Genomic DNA, 19983 nt, shown 5'->3' on the forward strand with positions numbered 1-19983 from the left:
GCTTTACATTTTGCAAGATTGACATGCTAAATGGCTAACTGACCCGGTTTACTCTCATCAATTTTGTTAAGATAAGATATGTACCAGTTCATTGCGTTTACGAACGACATGTATCCGTTTAATCAACTCGACATGTATACCGGTTTAGTCCTTTCGTTCACGAATGAGAGCTCTCGATCTCTGAGACTCATATGAAACTCGCTCATTGTGGATGACAACTCTGAAAAATTCTTCATGAATGAGTGTAAACTGAGAACGATTCGTTCGCCTAGAAGATTCATTCAAAAAAACGATTCTTTCACGAACGACATGCCACTACAACAACGCACGGTCTTCGCCGCTAGTGGAGGCAGCATCGAACTGCGCCACGGCTGAAAAAGCGAGAGAGGTTTACTGCGCTGAGAACTGGAGCACGGCTGCGATCCAGCATTATAAGAGAGCCCGGTCCTGGTGAGAAAATCGTGTTGTCGAGTGAGGCGAGCTCAAGGATTTGCACGAGCTTTTGGCCACAACGTGTGGCTTGGCGAGAAGAGCAGCTGACGCGATGACGCTTGTTGGTGTTCGGCGGATAGATATCTTCGTCGGAAGGAAGATTGGGCCTGTGATAAGATGACGGACAGAGCGAACCGAATGCTGACAAACGGTCTATGCCGAAAAACTGTCCTGCCGAAAAACTGTCGTGGGACAGGAGGTAGGAAGACTGGATATATATACGCTTGCGTGCTATTTAAGATTATTAGCTAAACGAGATGAACCTGTGCCAAATTGGATGATTATCTGATCGTGCTTCTCCCGAACTTTGTTAATAAAACCACATTTAAGCGCCAGCCAAGAGAGTGTAAAGAAATACCCTTTGTGAGAAGCAGTTAAATCAGCGGGAGTTAAAAACAGATCGTAAGTGAATTAATTTCTTGTCTCATTAGTGTTTATCGCAGTTGTCGTTGCTAGAAAACACTTCTTTGTTTACTGTGTTGAGACGTGCTGCGTTTGGTCTCGTACTCTATCGCATACGTTGTCAGTGTTGTGCGCTTGCTTAGTCCTTTGTTGTGATAAACAGTACAGTGCGTTCAGCTGAATTCAATTTCCGTTTTGTTGGGTTTAAAAAAGATTAGTATACCGCGGCAGCCCTCCAGTTGAGCCCTCCTCATGTGAAGACCGAAGAGCGACTGGGAATATAAGTATTGTTTTGATTAATCTCTTTTTCCTTCTTCTTGTTTAATTTCTGTTTCAGTTTTTGTTTATAACCAATTCTCATTATGTGTTTCCAGATCCCTACTATCATTACCAGTCATAAACCATGCATCACACAATGTAGACAGCGCAATCTTAACAACCTGCACACTTTGCCTATGTCTGCTAATACACTACTTTCTTTTCTATTGGTCTCTGGAATTGCCAGTCTGCTGTAAACAAAGCCGATTTCATCACTTCTATTATTAGTCATTCAAAGCTTCATCTCATGGCCCTAACAGAGACCTGAATCAAACCAGAGGACACTGCTACACCTGCAGCACTCTCCAATAATTTCTCATTTTCCCACTCCCCCCGTTTGACTGGAAGAGGTGGTGGTACTGGTCTGCTCATCTCTAATGATTGGAAATTTACTCCTTTACCATCTTTGGGTATCAACAGCTCCTTGGAATCTCATTCAGTTACTGTTACCTACCCTTTTAAAATACATTTTGTAGTTGTCTATCGACCCCCAGGACCACTGGGTAACTTTTTGGATGAATTAGATGTTGCTATCAACCTTTTCTGGGGATAGTACTCCCCTAGTTATGCTTGGAGATTTCAACATCCATCTAGATAAACCTCTGTTTGCTGATTTCCACTGCTTGCCTCTTTTGATCTCAACCGAGTGTCAACTACTGCTACTCACAAATCAGGCAACCAACAGGACCTTATTTATACACGACACTGCTCTACTGATCATGTTCTGTTTACTCCACTGCACACGTCGTATCACTTCTTCCTCACTCTTAATCTCAACATGGTCCCTGACACATCACTTACCCCTCCACATGTCATCTTTCGACGTAACCTACGCACACTTTCACTCTCCCGGCTATCTGCAATGGTTTCATCTTCACTTCCTTCCCCTAAACTGTTTGCATCTTTGGACGCGAACAGTGCTACTGATACTTTCTGCTCCACTCTTACATCTTGTTTAGACACTGTTTGCCCCTTATCTTCCAGGCCAGCCCGCCATATCACCAGCAAACTTACACTCATTTACATCCTTCTCTTCACTCTCTGAGGCGGAAGTCTCAAAACTCATCCTTTCTAATCACCCTACTACTTGCCCGCTTGATCCTACTCCATCTCATCTTCTTCAAGCCATTTCTCCTGCAGTTATACCTGCACTCACTCACATCATCAACATTTCCCTCCACACTGGTGTTTTCCCCTCATCATTTAGACAGGCACGTATAACTCCACTACTTAAGAAACCCAACCTCAACCCATCTCTTTTAGAGAACTACAGACCAGTTTCTCTTCTTCCTTTCATTGCAAAAACACTTGAAAGAGCTGTGTTCAAACAAGTCTCTACATTTCTCACACACAACAATCTCCTTGACAGCAACCAATCTGGCTTCAGAAGTGGACATTCAACTGAGACGACCTTGCTCTCAGTTGTTGAAGCTCTAAGACTGGCAAGAGCAGAATCCAAATCTTCAGTACTTTTCCTGCTTGATCTGTCCGCTGCATTTGACACGGTTAATCACCAGATCCTCCTATCAACCCTACTGACAAATGGCATCTCAGGAACCACACTTCAATGGTTTGAGTCTTACCTATCAGATAGGTCCTTCAAAGTATCTTGGAGAGGTGAGGTGTCCAAGTCTCAACATCTAACTACTGGGGTGCCTCAGGGCTCAGTTCTTGGACCCATTCTCTTCTCTGTCTACATGGCATCATTAGGTTCTGTCATTCAGAAACATGGCTTTTCATACCACTGCTATGCTGATGACACTCAACTCTACCTCTCATTCTATCCTGATGATCCGACGGTAGCTATTCGCATCTCAGCTTGTCTAACAGACATTTCTTCCTGGATGATGGACCATCACCTTCAACTCAACCTTGCCAAGACAGAACTGCTTGTGATTCCAGCAAACCCATCGTTCCTTCACAATTTCACCATCAAGTTAGGCACTTCAACCATAACTTCATCAAAAACAGCTAGAAGCCTTGGAGTTATGATTGATGATCAGCTGACTTTCTCAGACCTCATTGCTAAAACTGTCCGATCCTGCAGGTTTGCTTTATTCAACATCAAGAAGATCAAGCCCTTTCTTTCGGAACATGCTCCACAACTCCTTGTTCAAGCTCTTGTTCTGTCCAGGCTGGACTATTGAAATGCCCTCTTGGCAGGCCTTCCAGACAATTCTATCAAACCTTTAGAATTAATTCAGAACGCGGCAGCAAGATTAATTATTAATGAGCCAAAAAGAATACACGTCACACCTCTGTTTATCAATTTGCACTGGCTTCCAATAGCTGCTCGCATAAAATTCAAGGCATTGATGTTTGTCTACAAAACTACCACTTGCTCTGCACCCATTTACCTAAATTTGTTACTTCAGACTTATGTGCCCTCTAGAAGCTTGCGTTCAGCAAGTGAACGTCACTTGATTGTGCCATCCCAAAGAAGCACAAAGTCACTTTTACGGACTTTTAAATTAAATGTTCCCTCCTGGTGGAATGACCTTCCCAACTCAATCCGAGCAGCTGAGTCCTTAGCCATCTTCAAGAATCGGCTTAAAACACATCTCTTCCATATTTATTTGACCCTCTAACTTTATCACTCAATATTCTAATTCTATTCTTAAAAAATCTAACTACCTTTCTATTCTTTTTGTATTCTATTTTTCTTTCATTTATTATGCAATTATATATATATATATATATATATATATATATATATATATATGTATGTGTGTGTGTGTGTGTGTGTGTGTGTATGTGTAAAGACCTCTAACTAGCTTGCTATTATTCTATCTGTTTTCTTTTTATTTATTATATTATTTAAAATCCCATGCTACGTGTACTGTGTTAACCTAACTGAGACTTGTTATAGCACTTATATATCATTGCTCTTTTTGTTGTTTTTGATTGCTTCCACTTTCTTCATCTGTAAGTCGCTTTGGATAAAAGTGTCTGCTGAATGAATAAATGTAAATGTTTTGGGGGTGTACTAAAACATGCTTGTTTAAAATCCGGTTTAGTTAAATATGGCATCAATATGACATATCAATTTGAGCTGGATTAAGACCCAAAGAATATTGAACAAGAGGGTCACGTAGAACCTTTGCACGCATGGTTATTGCAAGATATATTGGAGTGGCAACATTATTGTTGTTGTTTTTGGCTCAATCACCTTATAGATAGGATGTCAAAAATGGCTTAAAAATAACTGCATTAACTACGTACAGATAAGTGCATATGTATTATTTCAAATATCATAATAACATGAACTGCAGTGAAATTGTTATACAGTTGAATTTATTTATACCATAGTCCAGTCCCAGACGGCATAGGTATGCAAACTTATTCTTTGCCAGCAGGAGTCACTGTTGGAGTGGTACAGAGCAAATTTTCATAGAACGTAGCGGACATAGTGGATTATAATGTAACAGGAGCTCATTCAAATACTGAGGTGCTAAACCTTCAGGGCTTTATAAGTAATAAGCAATATTTTCAAATCTATACGATGTTTGATGGGGAACTAGTGCATTGTTGACAGGACCGGGCTAATATGGTCATACTTCCTGGTTCTAGTAAAAACTCTTGCTGCTGCATTTTGAACTAGCTGTAGTTTGTTTACTAAGCGTGCAGAACAACCACCCAATAAAGCATTACAATAATCTAACCTTGAGGTCATTAATGCATGGATTAACATCTCTGCATTTGATATTGAAACCATAGGCCGTAATTTAGATATATTTTTGAGATGGAAAAATGCTATTTTACAAATGCTAGAAACATGGCTTTCTAAGAAAAGATTACTATCAAATAGCACACCTAGGTTCCTAACTAATGACGAAGAATTGACAGAGCAGTCATCAAGTCTTAGACAGTGTTCTAGGTTATTACATGTTATTACATGAGTTTTTAGGTCCTATAATTAACACCTCTGTTTTTTCAGAATTTAGCAGTAAGAAATTACTCATCATCCAGTTTTTTATATCGACTATGCATTCCATTAGTTTTTCAAATTGGTGTGTTTCACCGGGCCGCGAAGACATATAGAGCTGAGTATCATCAGCATATCAGTGAAAGCTAACACCATGTTTCCTGATGATATCTCCCAAGGGTAACATATGAAGCATGAAGAGTAGCGGCCCTAGTACTGAGCCTTGAGGTACTCCATGCTGCACTTGTGATCGATATGATACCTCTTCATTCACTGCTACGAATTGATGGCGATCATATAGGTACAATTTAAACCATGCTAATGCACTTCCATTAATGCCAACAAAGTGTTCAAGTCTATGCAAAAGAATGTTATGGTCAATTGTGTCAAACGCACTAAGATCCAATAGAACTAATAGAGAGATACGATCAGATGATAAGAGCAGGTCATTTGTAACTCTAAGGAGAGCAGTCTCAGTACTATGATACTGTCTAAATCTTGACTGGAAATCCTCACAGATACCATTTTTCTCTAAAAAAGGAATATAATTGTGAGGATACTAACTTTTCTAGTATCTTGGACAGAAAAGGGAGATTTGAGATCGGTCTATAATTAACTAGTTCTTTGGGGTCAAATTGTGTTTTTTTGATGAGAGGCTTAATAACAGCCAGTTTGAAGGTTTTGGGGACATATCCTAATGACAATGAGGAATTAATAATAGTCAGAAGAGGACCTATGACTTCTGGAAGCACCTCTTTTCAGAGTTTAGATGGTATAGGGTCTAACATACATGTTGTTGGTTTAGGTGATTTAACAAGTTTATACGATTCTTCCTCTCCTATAGTAGAGAATGAGTGGAACTGTTCCTCAGGGGGTCTAGAGTGAACTGATGCGATACTGTAGCTGACGGCTGAATGGTTACAATTTTATATCTAATAGTATAGATTTTAGAAGTAAAGTAGTTCATAACGTCATTACTGCTGTGATGTTGGGAAATGTCAACACTTGTTGAGGCTTTATTTTTCGTTAATTTAGCCACTGTATTGAATAAATACCTGGGGTTATGTTTGTTTTCTTCTAAAAGAGAAGAAAAGTAATCGGATCTAGCAGTTTTTAATGTTTTTCTGTAGGATACGTTACCTTCCCACCAAGCAATACCTCTAACAAAACCTCTAGTTTTGTTTTCCTTGCATAATTTCAACACAATCAATTCCATGTGACAATATTAAATCTAAAGTATGATTTCAACAATGAGTAAGTCCTGAAATGTGTTGTCTAACCCCAATAGAGTTCAGAATGTCTATAAATGCTGATCACAGTTGTGAAGTGTTGATCTTTACCGATGGGAATGGCAGTACTGGCACACACAGTTAAATAAATATACATACACACATACCTCATTCCTACCCCGACTGGTTAGTCATCAGAGAGTGGGTGCACACGTAATCAGAATGGCACACGACATTTCACACTCTCTACATCCCCTTTACAGAAGACATACCCCGGCTCAATCACACAGACACTTGGATGTTAGTTTAAAGTTTTATTTTTAGTTTGTCTTGTCTTTGGTATGTGTGGGGAGTAGTCGGTCTTCACGTTGCGCCATCCAAACCAAACGATCAGGTGGTGCCCGCTTTTGACGTCACGGCCCGCGCCGCACTGGCGCAATGCGGTTGTAGTCTGACGAAACCATTGTGGTTTCTGTTTGGGTGTCGTCTTTTCTGCAGGAAAAGGGAAAATATAATGAATGTTAATTATTTGTGTTAGTAATATATATTTTACTAATGGGTTAATGGTTTTTGTGTTAACATATGATTGATGTTTTATGTGAATTTTATGGTTTAAAATGGGAGTGTAATATTAAATACTTACCTGCCAATGGTACCCTCCAGGTAGGGAGTGGGGCCTGGCCTATAAGAAGGGAGGCCAGGCTCAGAACAGGGGCTTGTTTACCAAGTCAGCGAGCGTGCTACTGAGGTGACGTGAGTTAAACGAAAAACGTATTGTACATATTATTTGTTGTTTATTTTGTTCTTTTATTTCTGTTTTGTACTTTGCTTTGTTGGGACTTAGCACTTGTGTAAATATTATATACTCTGGCCACTGGAAAACTTTCCGGCACACTGTAAATAAAAGTCACCTTTTATATACTTCTACGGGTCAAGCCATTGTTTACTTTTTATTTTTCCTTTTTCCCTTGACCTAAAACGTCCCGTAGTAGATCTGCAAGGGTCTACTGCATCACAGCAGTGCATCTTTTTCATTATCAACAAAATCACAAAAAATTATCGATTAAAATCACCAACTATTAAAATTGTATCTGCAGCCAGAACTAACTTGGATGTAAAATCACCAAACTCTTTAATAAAGTCTGTATCGTGCCATGGTGGCCTGTATACAGTAGCCAGTACAAACATCACAGGGGATTTATCATTAACATTTGTTTCTCTGGATAATTTTATATGAAGCACCATTACTTCAAACAAGTTATACTTGTAGCCTGCCCTCTGAGAAATCCTGAAACGTTGTTATAAATTGAAGCAACACCTCCCCATTTGCCTTTTAGACGCGGCTCATGTTTATAACAGTAATCTTGGGGGGTGGACTCATTTAAAATAATGTAATCATCAGGTTTTAGCCAGGTTTCTGTCAAACAGAGCACATCTAGATTATGATCAGTGATCATATTATTTACAAAAAGTGTTTTCGTATAAAGGGATCTGATATTCCATAAACCAAGCTTTATCATTTGTTTATCCGTATTGCATCTGTTTTTTGTTTGTTGAACCTCAATTAAATTATTACTCTTAACTTGCTTTGGACGTTTTTCGTATTTTCTAGTTCGGGGAACAGACACAGTCTCTATAGCGTGATATATAGGTGAAAGAGTCTCTATGTGCTGAGAATTAACTGAGCTCTGTGACGTGAGGCAGCTAGCAGACGGTCGATTTAGCCAGTCTGTCTGCTTCCTGACCTGGGCCCCAGTTAGTCAAGTATAAACTCTAAGACTATTTGCCATATTTCTAGAGAGAAGAGCAGCGCCACCCCATGAGAGATGAAGACCATACAGTGTTTGACATCATGATTGCAAGCTCACACACCTCGTTAATGTTATATTTAGTGATTTCCTTCTTACTGTATTTATGTTTAGCATTAGCTGGCACTATTAAATTTGCCAAGATGTCAGCGCTCTGGCTCCCGGTAAACATTTGACTATGGTGGCTGATGTCTCTATATTTACGTTCCTTACAATAGAATTGGCAATAACTAGAGCACTTTCATCAGGTTTCTCAGTGGGTGCATCACTGAGTGGGCAGAACCTGTTTAATGTTTTGATCAGAACAGAAGAACGGTGTTTTGACCCATGACTATGCTGCCTCACTGTCACCCAGTTGCCCTGCTGCAGGGGCTCTGTTGCCGGAACCGAACAATGTACAGGAATCCCTGAGCTAAATCCATCCAGAACCGTATCTAGAGCCCTAACATTCTCACTGTCCTCAATTAAAGTTTGGATGCGTGTTTCTAATTCTGAAATCTTCTCTGTCAGCCTGATTATTTCCCTGCATGTATCACATGTGAATCCCTCATCAGCAACAGAGATAGATAAACTGTACATGTGGCAAGAGGTGCCAATAACAAAAGCAGGGGAAGCCATTACTCACTGTGCTTGATGAAATATTCTTACCACAGTTGTTTGATGAACTTGTGAAAAAACTGAGCTACGATCAGCAGCAGCAAGGCCAGCAGCCAGGAAGCAGAGAAAACACTGTCCAACAGTGACCCCCCTAGTCAGGATGTCAAGTCAAGTGATGTGTCACTTGATGGGACACTCTTGAGAAGGGGTTAATGACATGAATGACCTTAATCTAAATAATGAGTCCTGGGTTTAGCTTAATATGATAAACGTGAGGATACTTACCCATTCTGCATTTACAAGTTTTCATGGTTGAATTGTTCAGTATACTGTTTTATGTGTTATTTATTTATGCAGCTGAATATATTAAGAAGCCAACTGGGACTTTTGCCAAGATGTCTGCCAATCAGAATGTTTTCACAAGATAAGTTTTAAAGATAGTTCCTTCTGGAATAGAAGATCCTTTGCATTCAACTGACACAACTTTATTTATAGAATTAAGTCAATATATGTAATTCTCATTGGGTAAAAGACCATGGGATCTCAAAGGGTATTTCATAGTTTAGGCCCTGTTCTAAAGATCACATTGCCCTGACAAACATAAACTTTTTATTTAGTTTTGTTGGATCAGTGTGCCGTTCATGTTTTAAAGGGACAACTGTGGCAGTGGTAGTTATGTTTCCTGATATTCTAGGCATTCGAAAAAACAACCTCACAAACCTTTGATGAATCTCCTTTCAGGTTTGTGACGCGCTTCATCGAGTTGGATGGCTTGACATGTCTTCTGAACTTCCTGAAGAGCATGGACTATGAAACTTCAGAGAGCCGTATACATACATCCATCATTGGCTGCATAAAAGCCTTGATGAACAACTCCCAAGGCCGTGCTCATGTACTGGCCCACCCACAGAGCATCAACACTATCTCCCAGAGCCTTCGCCAGGACAACATTAAGACCAAAGTGGCTGTGTTGGAGATCCTGGGCGCTGTTTGCTTGGTGCCCGATGGGCATAAGAAAGTACTACAGGCAATGATACACTACCAGAAGTATGCTGCAGAGAGGACCCGCTTCCAGGTATAGTTGCTTTTAATGAGAGATTTATAAGAATGGAATTGAGCATCGTACGCAACATATGTAGAGTGATTTGACTTTATTATGTGTTTAATCAAATGTCAGCTTTTAAGTCAAGTCAAGTCAAGTCACCTTTATTTATATAGCGCTTTTAACAATACAGATTGTGTCAAAGCACTTTACAGTATTAAATAGGAAAATAGTGTGTCAGTAATGGAAAATGACATTAGTAATCTTTCAATTTTCAGTTAAAGGCTGATCATCATTTAATTCAGTGATGTCATCATCCAGCTCAGTTCAGTTTAATTAGTATATGTGCAAACAAGTCGATGATATCGATGGATATTAAGTATCCCCAACTAAGCAAGCCATAGGCATCAGCGGTAAAACTCCATCTGTGACAGAATGGAGAAAAAAGCTTGGGAGAAACCAGGCTCAGTCGGGGGCCAGTTCTCCTCTGGCCAGACGAAACCAGCAGTTCGGTTCCAGGCTGCAGCGAAGTCACATTGTGCAGAGAAGAAGCATGGTTGATTCCTAGTGACCCAGTAGATCTCTGAGCAATCTTAACACATCAAGCACCATAGGCAGACATTAAAATCCCATTCCAGAGAAATATCAGAAAACATTTCCACCTGTCTCCACTGACTTTAAAACAGGGTCTGTGATGAGAATCTGCCATTTATAGTCTTTAGCAGCCTATTAGGTACACAGTGGCTTAGTTGGCACTGTTACCAAGAAGTTCCCTGCTTTTAGACCCTGATGAGCCAGAATGCCTTACTGTATCTGCGTGGGTTTCGTCCAGGAATGGGTGTGTGAATAATATAGGACAGTATAGGTGATTTGGCTGTAGTGAGTGAGTGTGTGAGTGTGTGTGTCACAGCACTGAGGTTGGCACGAGTAAGTGCACTTTCATGGCCGTGTTGTGGCAGGAAGGGCATCTAGCATGAAACATGTGACGGGCATCTATCACTCCACTTGTGTCGACCCCTGATAAAAAAGGAGGAGAGTCATCAGACAAATAGCACTCCTTGCCTGAAGTACACACAAAAATAAAAACTTTACAATGTTTACATTAAAAATTTACTTGTAGCAAGTTGCTCAGATAATAATGCAATACTCTGATAGGAAAAAAGATATTTGGTGAAAAAAGAAAATTGATATAATTTTTATTAATTATATATTTTTGTAATTTTTTACTTAGTCTCTTTTGAATGAGCTGGACAGAAACACAGGACACTACAGGGAGGAAGTGAATCTGAAGACAGCCATTATGTCATTCATAAACGCTGTGCTGAATGCTGGGATTGGAGAGGTCAGCTGATGACAGAACTTCCCAAAAAATAAAAAAATGTTAATGATATATATACATTAATAACATGATGATTTCCTCTATTTCTTTCAAAGGACAGTCTAGAGTTTCGCCTTCATCTTAGGTATGAGTTTCTGATGTTAGGAATTCAGCCAGTCATCGAGAAGCTGAGAGCACATGATAATGCCACACTTGACAGGTACAGAACATTATAATGTTAAAAAGGGGTTCATTTTCCACCTAACAATACGTATGTGCACCATACCATTGCGTCTAATAGAAAGGCTGTTTGTGTGTGTTTGTTTCAGACATCTGGATTTTTTTGAAATAGTGCGCAATGAGGATGAGTTAGAACTGGCCAAACGCTTTGACATTGTAAGATATTTTACATAAATGCATTATATCATATCCTTAAAGTTAAAGAGCACTTATTATATACAGAACAGCATGGTATTATTAGATTTGTTTACAAGGCTCCTGATTTCATATGTGTCCTATTTGGGAAAAAATTAACGTTTTGTTGTTGTTGTTGTTCAGACACACGTAGACACCAAGAGTGCCGGCCAGATGTTTGAGCTGATCAAGAAGAAACTGTGCAACACAGATGCTTACCCCCACCTTCTATCTATCTTACAGCACTGCCTCCAAATGCCATGTAAGGATCTGAAATATTTGTATGTGTAATGTGTAATGTGTGTATGTATATATATATATATATATATATATATATATATATATATATATATATATATATATATATATATATATATATATATATAAATTACAACTATCCCTGCATTCCACAGAGCAGTCTCAGTACTATGATACAGTCTAAATCCTGACTGGAAATCTTGCCAAGCAATACAAAATACCTTTAATTTTGTTTTCCTCTATTTGCGCACCATTTTCCAGGCTGCTCTCTTTAGGGTGCGAGTGTGCTAATTATATCACGGTGTCAGACTGTTTTCCTTAATCTTCCTTAAGTGTAAAGGAGCAACCGTAACCAAAAATACTACAAAAGAGAGAGTCCATGGTTTCATAAATTCCATGTGACAGTATTAAATCTAGAGTATGATTTCAACAATGAGTAGGTCCTGACGTGTGTTGTCTAACCCCAATAGAGTTCAAAATGTCTGTGAATGCTGATCCCAATGCTTCTTTTTCATTATCAACATGTATATTAAAATCACAACAATAAAAAATGTATTTGCAGCCAGCACTAACTCAGATAGAAAATCAGCAAATTCTTTAATAAATTCTGTATGGTACACTGAGGCCTGTATACAGTAGCCACTATTCGGGAGTCTTAGACCTTTCCAACGATATATAGTTTGTCAAGATTAGTTTATATTTACTTGTAATATAGTGAAGTAAATTTAGGCGTCCCGTATACGGGACAGGGTGACAGTTAAAGGGTTAAAGCAAACGGTCAGATTAGTGTTTGATAGATAATATTGGATATTTGGTAGGAATTAAGTTCATATTTTATTACTTTAGACAACAGAGAGTGAGAGTAAGATAGAGATTCAACAGAAAAGCGAAGCTTCATGGAGCTACAATCACAAACCACTGGGCCATCTATCTATCACAATCACAAACCATTATCTATCCTGCAGACCACAGTATGTGCGTCTACAGAATAGTGTCTATAATACTATTCTGACTAGCACAGGAACTGTTTTGGTCCCCTTTTTGTTTACCATATACACTGCAGACTTCCAGAATAATACTAATAGCTGTTACCTTCAGAAAGTCTATGATGATACAGTAGTTGTCGGCTTTATTTAAGGGAGATGAGGAGGAGTACAGGAGAATGATTAACGGGGTGGTGAAATGCTCGCTTTCACTCAATATCCTGTTAATCTTGAGTACCTATAAGAGTAGTATTGCATCCTTCATAACTCCCAAAAATCTTTAGTTTTATTATATTCATAAGAGATAGATAGTCTGTACCGATTTTTCCCGGAAAAACACGACCGGCTGGAGGCGTGACGTGTGGGCGGAGCAAAAGAATCATGAGCGCCAGTAGGCTTTTGCGTTGAGAGCGTTTGGAAGCTGTGACTTTACCTTGAGGAAAAACACACCATGGCTAACAGTCAGATTCAGCGTATATTTATGATCCAGAATCAGATCCAGAGGCTGAAATTTAACAAGAGCAGCATCAGCAACAACGTCTCTATGTGGTATGTACTGAAACTGTATATATTTGCTTAGCGGTTTTGGAAAATGACTAAGTTCCACTTTGTCGTCTTTTTTTTTTTTTAAGCTGTACATTTGGAAAGTGCAGTTTGATGACAACATCGCATGTTGTTTACTTGATGTGCTTACGCGCCGATAGCTAAGTTAACAACACAGAGATATTTGAAGCAGTTTTACTCGTGCAGTTTGATGACAACATTGCATGTTGTTTACTTGATGTGCTTACGCGCTGATAGCTAAGTTAACAACACAGAGATATTTGAAGCAGTTTTACTCACCGCATGCGGCTCCAACACACGATCGTGACCCTTTTTCATTGGGACTGCATTATCCTTAAGAAATAAACGATGTGCAAATCCGGCGTCAAACTGGGCCTTGTTTGTAAAACAAGCATCTTCGAAATGCAGGGAACAAACACAAACACTTGCACAACTCCGTTGATGCTCTGTAAAAATAAACTCCATCCACTGGATCCCTTTTTTTTTTTGGTAATCTGTGCAGGGTTGTCTTGCCCTGGCAACCAAAAACACACTTCTTTTGTGACTTTTCGCGATGCTCTGGCTCTGATATCTCCTGATATCTAAATTCCGCTCCATCTAACGTCACACAGAGCCATACTCGAAAAAGACTTTCCGTAACATGTGACAAACCGGAAGGAGTATTTTTGGAACAGAAATACTCCTTCAAACGTACAACTTAATTTTTGAAACTTTGTCCATGTTTAGCATGGGAATCCAACTCTTTAACAGTGTAAAATACTCAGTATGCATGATATAGCATTTCACCCCCCCCCCCCCCCCCCCTTTAAGGACTTTGTGGACTGGAATGACCACAACCATCTCCATCTTAACATTTTAACTGTTTCACCACCATTGATGAGTTATCTCATCATTTAGAAGACAACGCCAAAGAAAACTTTTTATAGCTTTTCATGTTTTCACTGTTATACACTTGGGGGCACTATTACACATCTTCTGAATGAGTACAAAACCTCCTGAACAAAAAACGTGAACAGGACAGAAAAACTATTTTATGTAAATAGATGGATATAATAAATAATGCATTCTTCAGCAATAGACAGCATATAAATGAAAACTGTATAATGTTATGGAGTAAAATAATGATCCAGGAAGTGGTATATGGCTGTGCAAGCTTTGGAGGTGTTGATGGAAGCGATTTACTGGATTTATGCTTCGATAATAGTACTGAATATTATCAGAATATTTTCTCACCTTTATGCTCAAATTTATAAATTTTTATGAAACCTACCTATTTTTAAGTGTTAATAAAGAAAAGAATGCTTTAAGATAGAATAAAACTGATTTTTTGTTTAAAAGTAGAGGTTTTGATCTTTATTTTGGTGTATTGCATATTTAAATAATTATACGGCACAAAATATTATGTAGGCCATCAAATTTTTGTGAAAACATCAAAATCTCTGGTGGTGGCTGGCAATGTCAATTAAGGAGCTATTGCACCACTGCCATACAAAGAACATGTTGAGTCCCTGTATAATTGTTTAAAGGTTTTCTAACTCTCTCTTAATCTCTTAGTTTAGTTGGGGAAAGGATTAAAAGCATTAAAATACTGTGTATTTCCTGAAGATAACATGCTTCTCAACCTTTTGCTACCAAGGCCGACTTTAAGGAAATATTCCAGGTCCACACAAGACTTTTTGACCTCAGAAATGCATAAAAGTGATTCATAACAGCTTTTGCCATTGTATTAAATTCCCATTCATAGCAAACATAAGAGAGTGGAGTAACATATCTAAAATCTAAGGAGGGGAATTGTGTTCCTCTTATGGGTCTTCATAGCCCCATTTGACAAAGGTGCTGTATAGAACATTTTAAGATAGTTAAAGTAGTTCCCCTATGATTAAAAAGCCAATAACTACTTTTAGTTCTATTTAGCACCATTTTTGTTTAGGGTGTAATTTTATGATATGTACATGCTCCAAAAATACCATTTGATTATCTTGTTACATGTCCAGAAAAAGCATGTCATTACCATGACATCATATTCCAAAAAAAAAAAATATATATATATATATTATTGAACTTTTTTGGTAATTTGCGTAGAAAGCAGTAGAATTATAACTAATCAAGTTGGTTTTTGACACTTGTAAAATGTTTTCAGATAAACGTGGTGCAGGCAGTATACAGCAATGGCAACTTTTAGACCGCATCCTTCAGCAAATTGTTCTGCAAGATGAAAAGGGAGAAAATCCAGATGTTTCACCCCTGGACAACTTCAACGTTAAGAACATCATTAGAATGTAAGTGCCAAACTCATAACACTTATAACAGTTCAAAACACATTTTGAAGTTGTGGCCTAAAGGATAGAGAGTCAGAGTCTCAGGTCTGGCCGGAATTGTTGGTGGGGGGAGTAAATAACCAATGCTCTCTCCACCTTCAATACCACAACTTTGGTGAGACTCTTGAGCAAGGCACCAAACCCCTAATTACTCCCCTGGCGCCACAGCATTGGCTGCCCACTGTTCACATTTTGTGTCTGTGCACTTGGTTGGGTTAAAATGCAGGGCACAAATTCCGAGTCTGGGTCACCATACTTGGCCACACACTTCACTTTCACTTTCATTGTGCACATGATTTTAACCATCAAATGATCAAATAATAATACCCATCATGAAAAGTTAACTAAGGGTTTATTAGTGTTGAGTAATATTTTTGAAACCAGAAAGCCTTTATAAGGTCTTGGATTCTCTTTTGGTTCTTCTATAGATCAAAGCTCTCCCTATCTTACTCACCACTGTAGGGATTCTAAAATGTTTTGTGCTCAGTGAACTACGCTGATGGTATCTGGTACTGCTAACATTGAAGTCAGTGGAAACTGGTATCAGACAACTTTAAAAATTTTGAAATTTTAAAGGAATATGCAGCACTCTAAATTCTTAACACTGGTATTGTTGTCATTAATGTGCCTAATAATGTTGAATTTCAGGCCATGTGCTTACCACAGGTGTCCAACAGTTCTCTGACTAGGAAAAAATCCTTGGATCATTTATCACCTCATATGTGAACTCGTTATCATTCACACAATTTTCCATACTTCTATTCTGTAATTTTACCATTGCAGTACCAGCAGTCTCTGCTCCTTTCTTGGCACGTTTGCTCCTTTCTTGGTATCTTTGGGTCCTCAAATTTGCCTATTATCTACACACAGTCCAGATAAACGTTTATGCACATGTATGTGCTCTATTTCAACCAGTGTGCCAGAAGGGGTTAATAGTGGCTTTTGGACAGAATAAGCAAAAGGAAACCTACTAACATATTTTTTGTCTGCTCATGCTTACCCATAATTTGTAACTCTTTCCAGTTGCAAAAATTATCTTAAGGCTTAGTGAAACAGATATGTAATGTATTGTTTGCATTTAAGATATCTTGGGCAATTCTGTTTATTTAACCAGTTAAGGAGCAAGTTATCCAAACGAACAGCTAAAATAATAATTTAAATTAAATTAATATTTAATAGTTGGCTTGTAGCTGCCAATTAATGGTATTACCCAAAAAATGTCAGTCTGACTACAAAAGAATCAAACCTGGTTTGTGAAGTAATAAGTCTTCTTTAATAAGTATAATGCAATAAATCCTCTACAGTATGCATCTTTATCCTGTTTTCCTATTTTCTTAATAGTCATATATACTCTATCTTTCATTTTCTTCTCCAGTGCTGGCAATAAATGTTACAGTATCTGTATTTCATTTTCCTCTTTCTGCAGCTATGGAAAGCAACGCATGTCAAGGTGTCATTTTAGATTTCTTTACAAGACCCCCCCTTAAGCCTCAAACAATATTCACTTACAAAAAAGATTCACTACCAAACTAAACTAACCTTTTATTAAAAAAAAAAATAATAATTATAAATGTTATAAATGTGTTCTTTAAAAAAAAAAAATCTTCCCAAACTTTATGTCATTGCTTCGGTTTCAGAGGAGCCCCTTTGGTTTAAAGACTTGTCATCAATTGGCTTGATTTTCTTTTATTACAAAAGTTTTCTTTTATATGTTGCCATCAGTTTTACAGCCAGACTAGAAACCACATAGCAAATCCATAACTGACAGCTTGTACTGTGGATGCAACCAATTAAGGCAACTTCAAAATTAATACAATTAATCAAATTTCAACTTTCTTTTTAATCAGTTCATGTCTTGGAAAATAAAATGATGAACCATCATTTGGTACTTCTTATTACTAGTTGAAAGGAGGTTATATTTATAATTAAGAGGGACATTCTCATTCTGAAGAATACTTTATTGGATAAAAATTATATATACATCGTGGACAAGAAGATTCATCAGTCTGTTTGGTTTGTTTGATCTCATAAAAGCTAACTACTAAACAAAACTTCCATGTGGTCTTTAATATCGGCTTTTGTTTTTTGGTAACAGTTGACAAATAACAAACAGTAAAAAAAGTCAATAAATACTGAGGTAAGTGTGGAAAATAAGGCAAACTTTAACTTTATAACCCTGTGCATTTGAGTGCAACATAATGAGACTTCATTCCATCTACAGGCTTGTGAATGAGAATGAAGTCAAACAGTGGCAAGACCAAGCCGAGAAGTTCAGAAAAGGTAACACTGCACACTGACTTGTATAGCTGTGCCTGGGTGAACATATTTAATGATAATGCATGTATGTTTTTTTAGAGCATGTAGATCTGATGGCTCGGCTGGAAAGGAAAGCAAGGGAGTGTGACACCAAGACACAAGAGAAGGAGGATATGATGAAGACACTCAACAAGATGAAGGACAAACTACAGAAAGAAGGAGTGGAGTTGCGCTCTGCCAGGGAGCAAGTATTAGACCTCTCCTCGCGAATTAGCGACATTTCAGTGAGTTCACCATCTGTCACTTTCTGATGTGCTGTATTTACTTTGATATGCATAAGTAGAACAATTGCACAATAATGTTGAAATTTCCATGTTGATGTTTTTATTGCGTTGTTTAGTAAGAGATCCTTAAGGAGAAGCTGTTATGGTTAAGCATGATTCCTTTGTGTTGGTTTATACATTGCAGCAAATTCGTCTAACATATTTTACACTAATTATTGGATATTTTTCACTTTAAGAGTGGTGGAGTTCATTTACCCATTCCCCCTCCGCTTCCTGGGAGCCCGATGGCTCCACCTCCACCACCTATGATGATGGATAGCTTCCATCCTCCTCCTCCACCTATTGCTTTCTCCAGCCCACCCCCACCTCCTCCTCCACCTCCCCCGGGGGGTCCTCCACCCCCACCTGGGGCCCCACCCATCTTTTCTGTGGTTCCACCTCCAGCTGGACCTGCTTCCTTTAGCTCCACAACCAGCCTGCACACAAAGAGCATCCCCCAACCTTCACAACCACTCAAATCCTTTAACTGGTCCAAACTGGGAGAGGTGAGTCAGTTCTTATTTTATTTATTTATTTGGTGGTATTTGCAGTATTAAAATACCTCATAGTTAATACAAAGTATTATAGTTTATCTGAGATTTATTTTTGTATTTATGTATGTATTTAGTTATTTATTTTTTCCCAATTTTCTGATACCTACCCTTCATTACAGTCATCTTTCCTGATCATCTTCCTGTTTTTTCAGAACAAGATCACTGGTACCATCTGGTATGAGATTGATGACAGAAGGGCCTTTAAAGTTCTTGACTTAAAGGACATTGAGAAGATGTTTTCAGCTTACCAGAGGCAGCAAGTATGCAAATGTCATACATCTCAGCTGTTCTTAAATCCCAAACAAATAATTTTTGCATTCAATGTCAGTCAGATATTTCTAGTATAACTTCTGGAATGATCTTCGGAAATAACAGCTGTACTGACATTCTTATGCATGTTTGTGAAATGTGTTTGTGTGTGTGTGAAAGAGAGAGCAAGAGGGAGAGAGAGTATTTGGAACCTCAGTCTTTTCAGTAGTGACTAAGCAGCTGTTCTTTGCTTTATGGCATGTAATAGATGCTTTAGTGCTTTAAGCATGAAGCAGTATTTTAGCTTATTTAGAGCAGAAATGCTGCAGATATGTTCTCAGGCCCAATATCAACAATAGTCACTTTGATTTCAAATACAATAGCCAAAGTTTCTTCAGTGCTTTTGCCAGAGATTCTCGGGCCTGAGAATGTTTGCTGTGGTCAGCTCTGGCTGAGTCTTTTGCTGCTTCAGTTGTTAACTTTTGCATGTCTTCCGATGTTTTTGTTCTTTCTCTGCTAATGTACCTCTGCCTGGCCAGGAGCTGCTCTCTAACCAATCCTTCAAGCAGGTGAGTGGTTGCTCCAATCAAAGCTATTATAGAGTACTACCAAAACAGGGTCAGAAATCAACTTTTCTATTAAGGGGTAATATTTACCCACTGGAATATATATATATTTTTTTTTCACCTTTGTTGAGGCAGTTTTTATAATTGCCTAATTAAATGTGTCTCTGTTGTCTTTTATGTAAAATGCTTACATTTTTACCAGTTACTTCAATCATTCAGAATACTACAGACAGTTACAAAACATTTTATTAACGTCAACATTAAGTAATTTTTACATGCAATGGTGGAACAGAAACTGTATCTGCCATGCATTTATGTTTATTTACACAGACATTTGAATTCTTATTAAAGTTGACATACATGTATT

General features: G+C 38.3%; 1 protein-coding gene across 4 annotated transcripts in view; it reads left to right on the forward strand.

Moving 5' to 3' along the window:
- Positions 1–19983, forward strand: part of daam2 (dishevelled associated activator of morphogenesis 2) — a 142845-nt gene that overhangs the window by 107436 nt on the left and 15426 nt on the right. For 3 of the 4 annotated variants that reach the window (XM_052620012.1, XM_052620013.1, XM_052620015.1), the window contains 11 exons: positions 9513–9846; positions 11045–11155; positions 11248–11351; positions 11461–11527; positions 11690–11807; positions 15491–15629; positions 17890–17948; positions 18024–18208; positions 18445–18753; positions 18954–19061; positions 19590–19619. In XM_052620012.1, coding sequence (XP_052475972.1) covers positions 9513–9846; positions 11045–11155; positions 11248–11351; positions 11461–11527; positions 11690–11807; positions 15491–15629; positions 17890–17948; positions 18024–18208; positions 18445–18753; positions 18954–19061; positions 19590–19619 — 1564 coding nt within the window. The remainder of the gene's footprint in view (positions 1–9512; positions 9847–11044; positions 11156–11247; positions 11352–11460; positions 11528–11689; positions 11808–15490; positions 15630–17889; positions 17949–18023; positions 18209–18444; positions 18754–18953; positions 19062–19589; positions 19620–19983) is intronic. The other variant, XM_052620014.1, reaches the window with a different exon arrangement.

This window comes from Carassius gibelio, chromosome A17 (genome assembly GCF_023724105.1).
Source record: "Carassius gibelio isolate Cgi1373 ecotype wild population from Czech Republic chromosome A17, carGib1.2-hapl.c, whole genome shotgun sequence".
In the NCBI taxonomy this organism is placed as follows: domain Eukaryota; kingdom Metazoa; phylum Chordata; class Actinopteri; order Cypriniformes; family Cyprinidae; genus Carassius; species Carassius gibelio.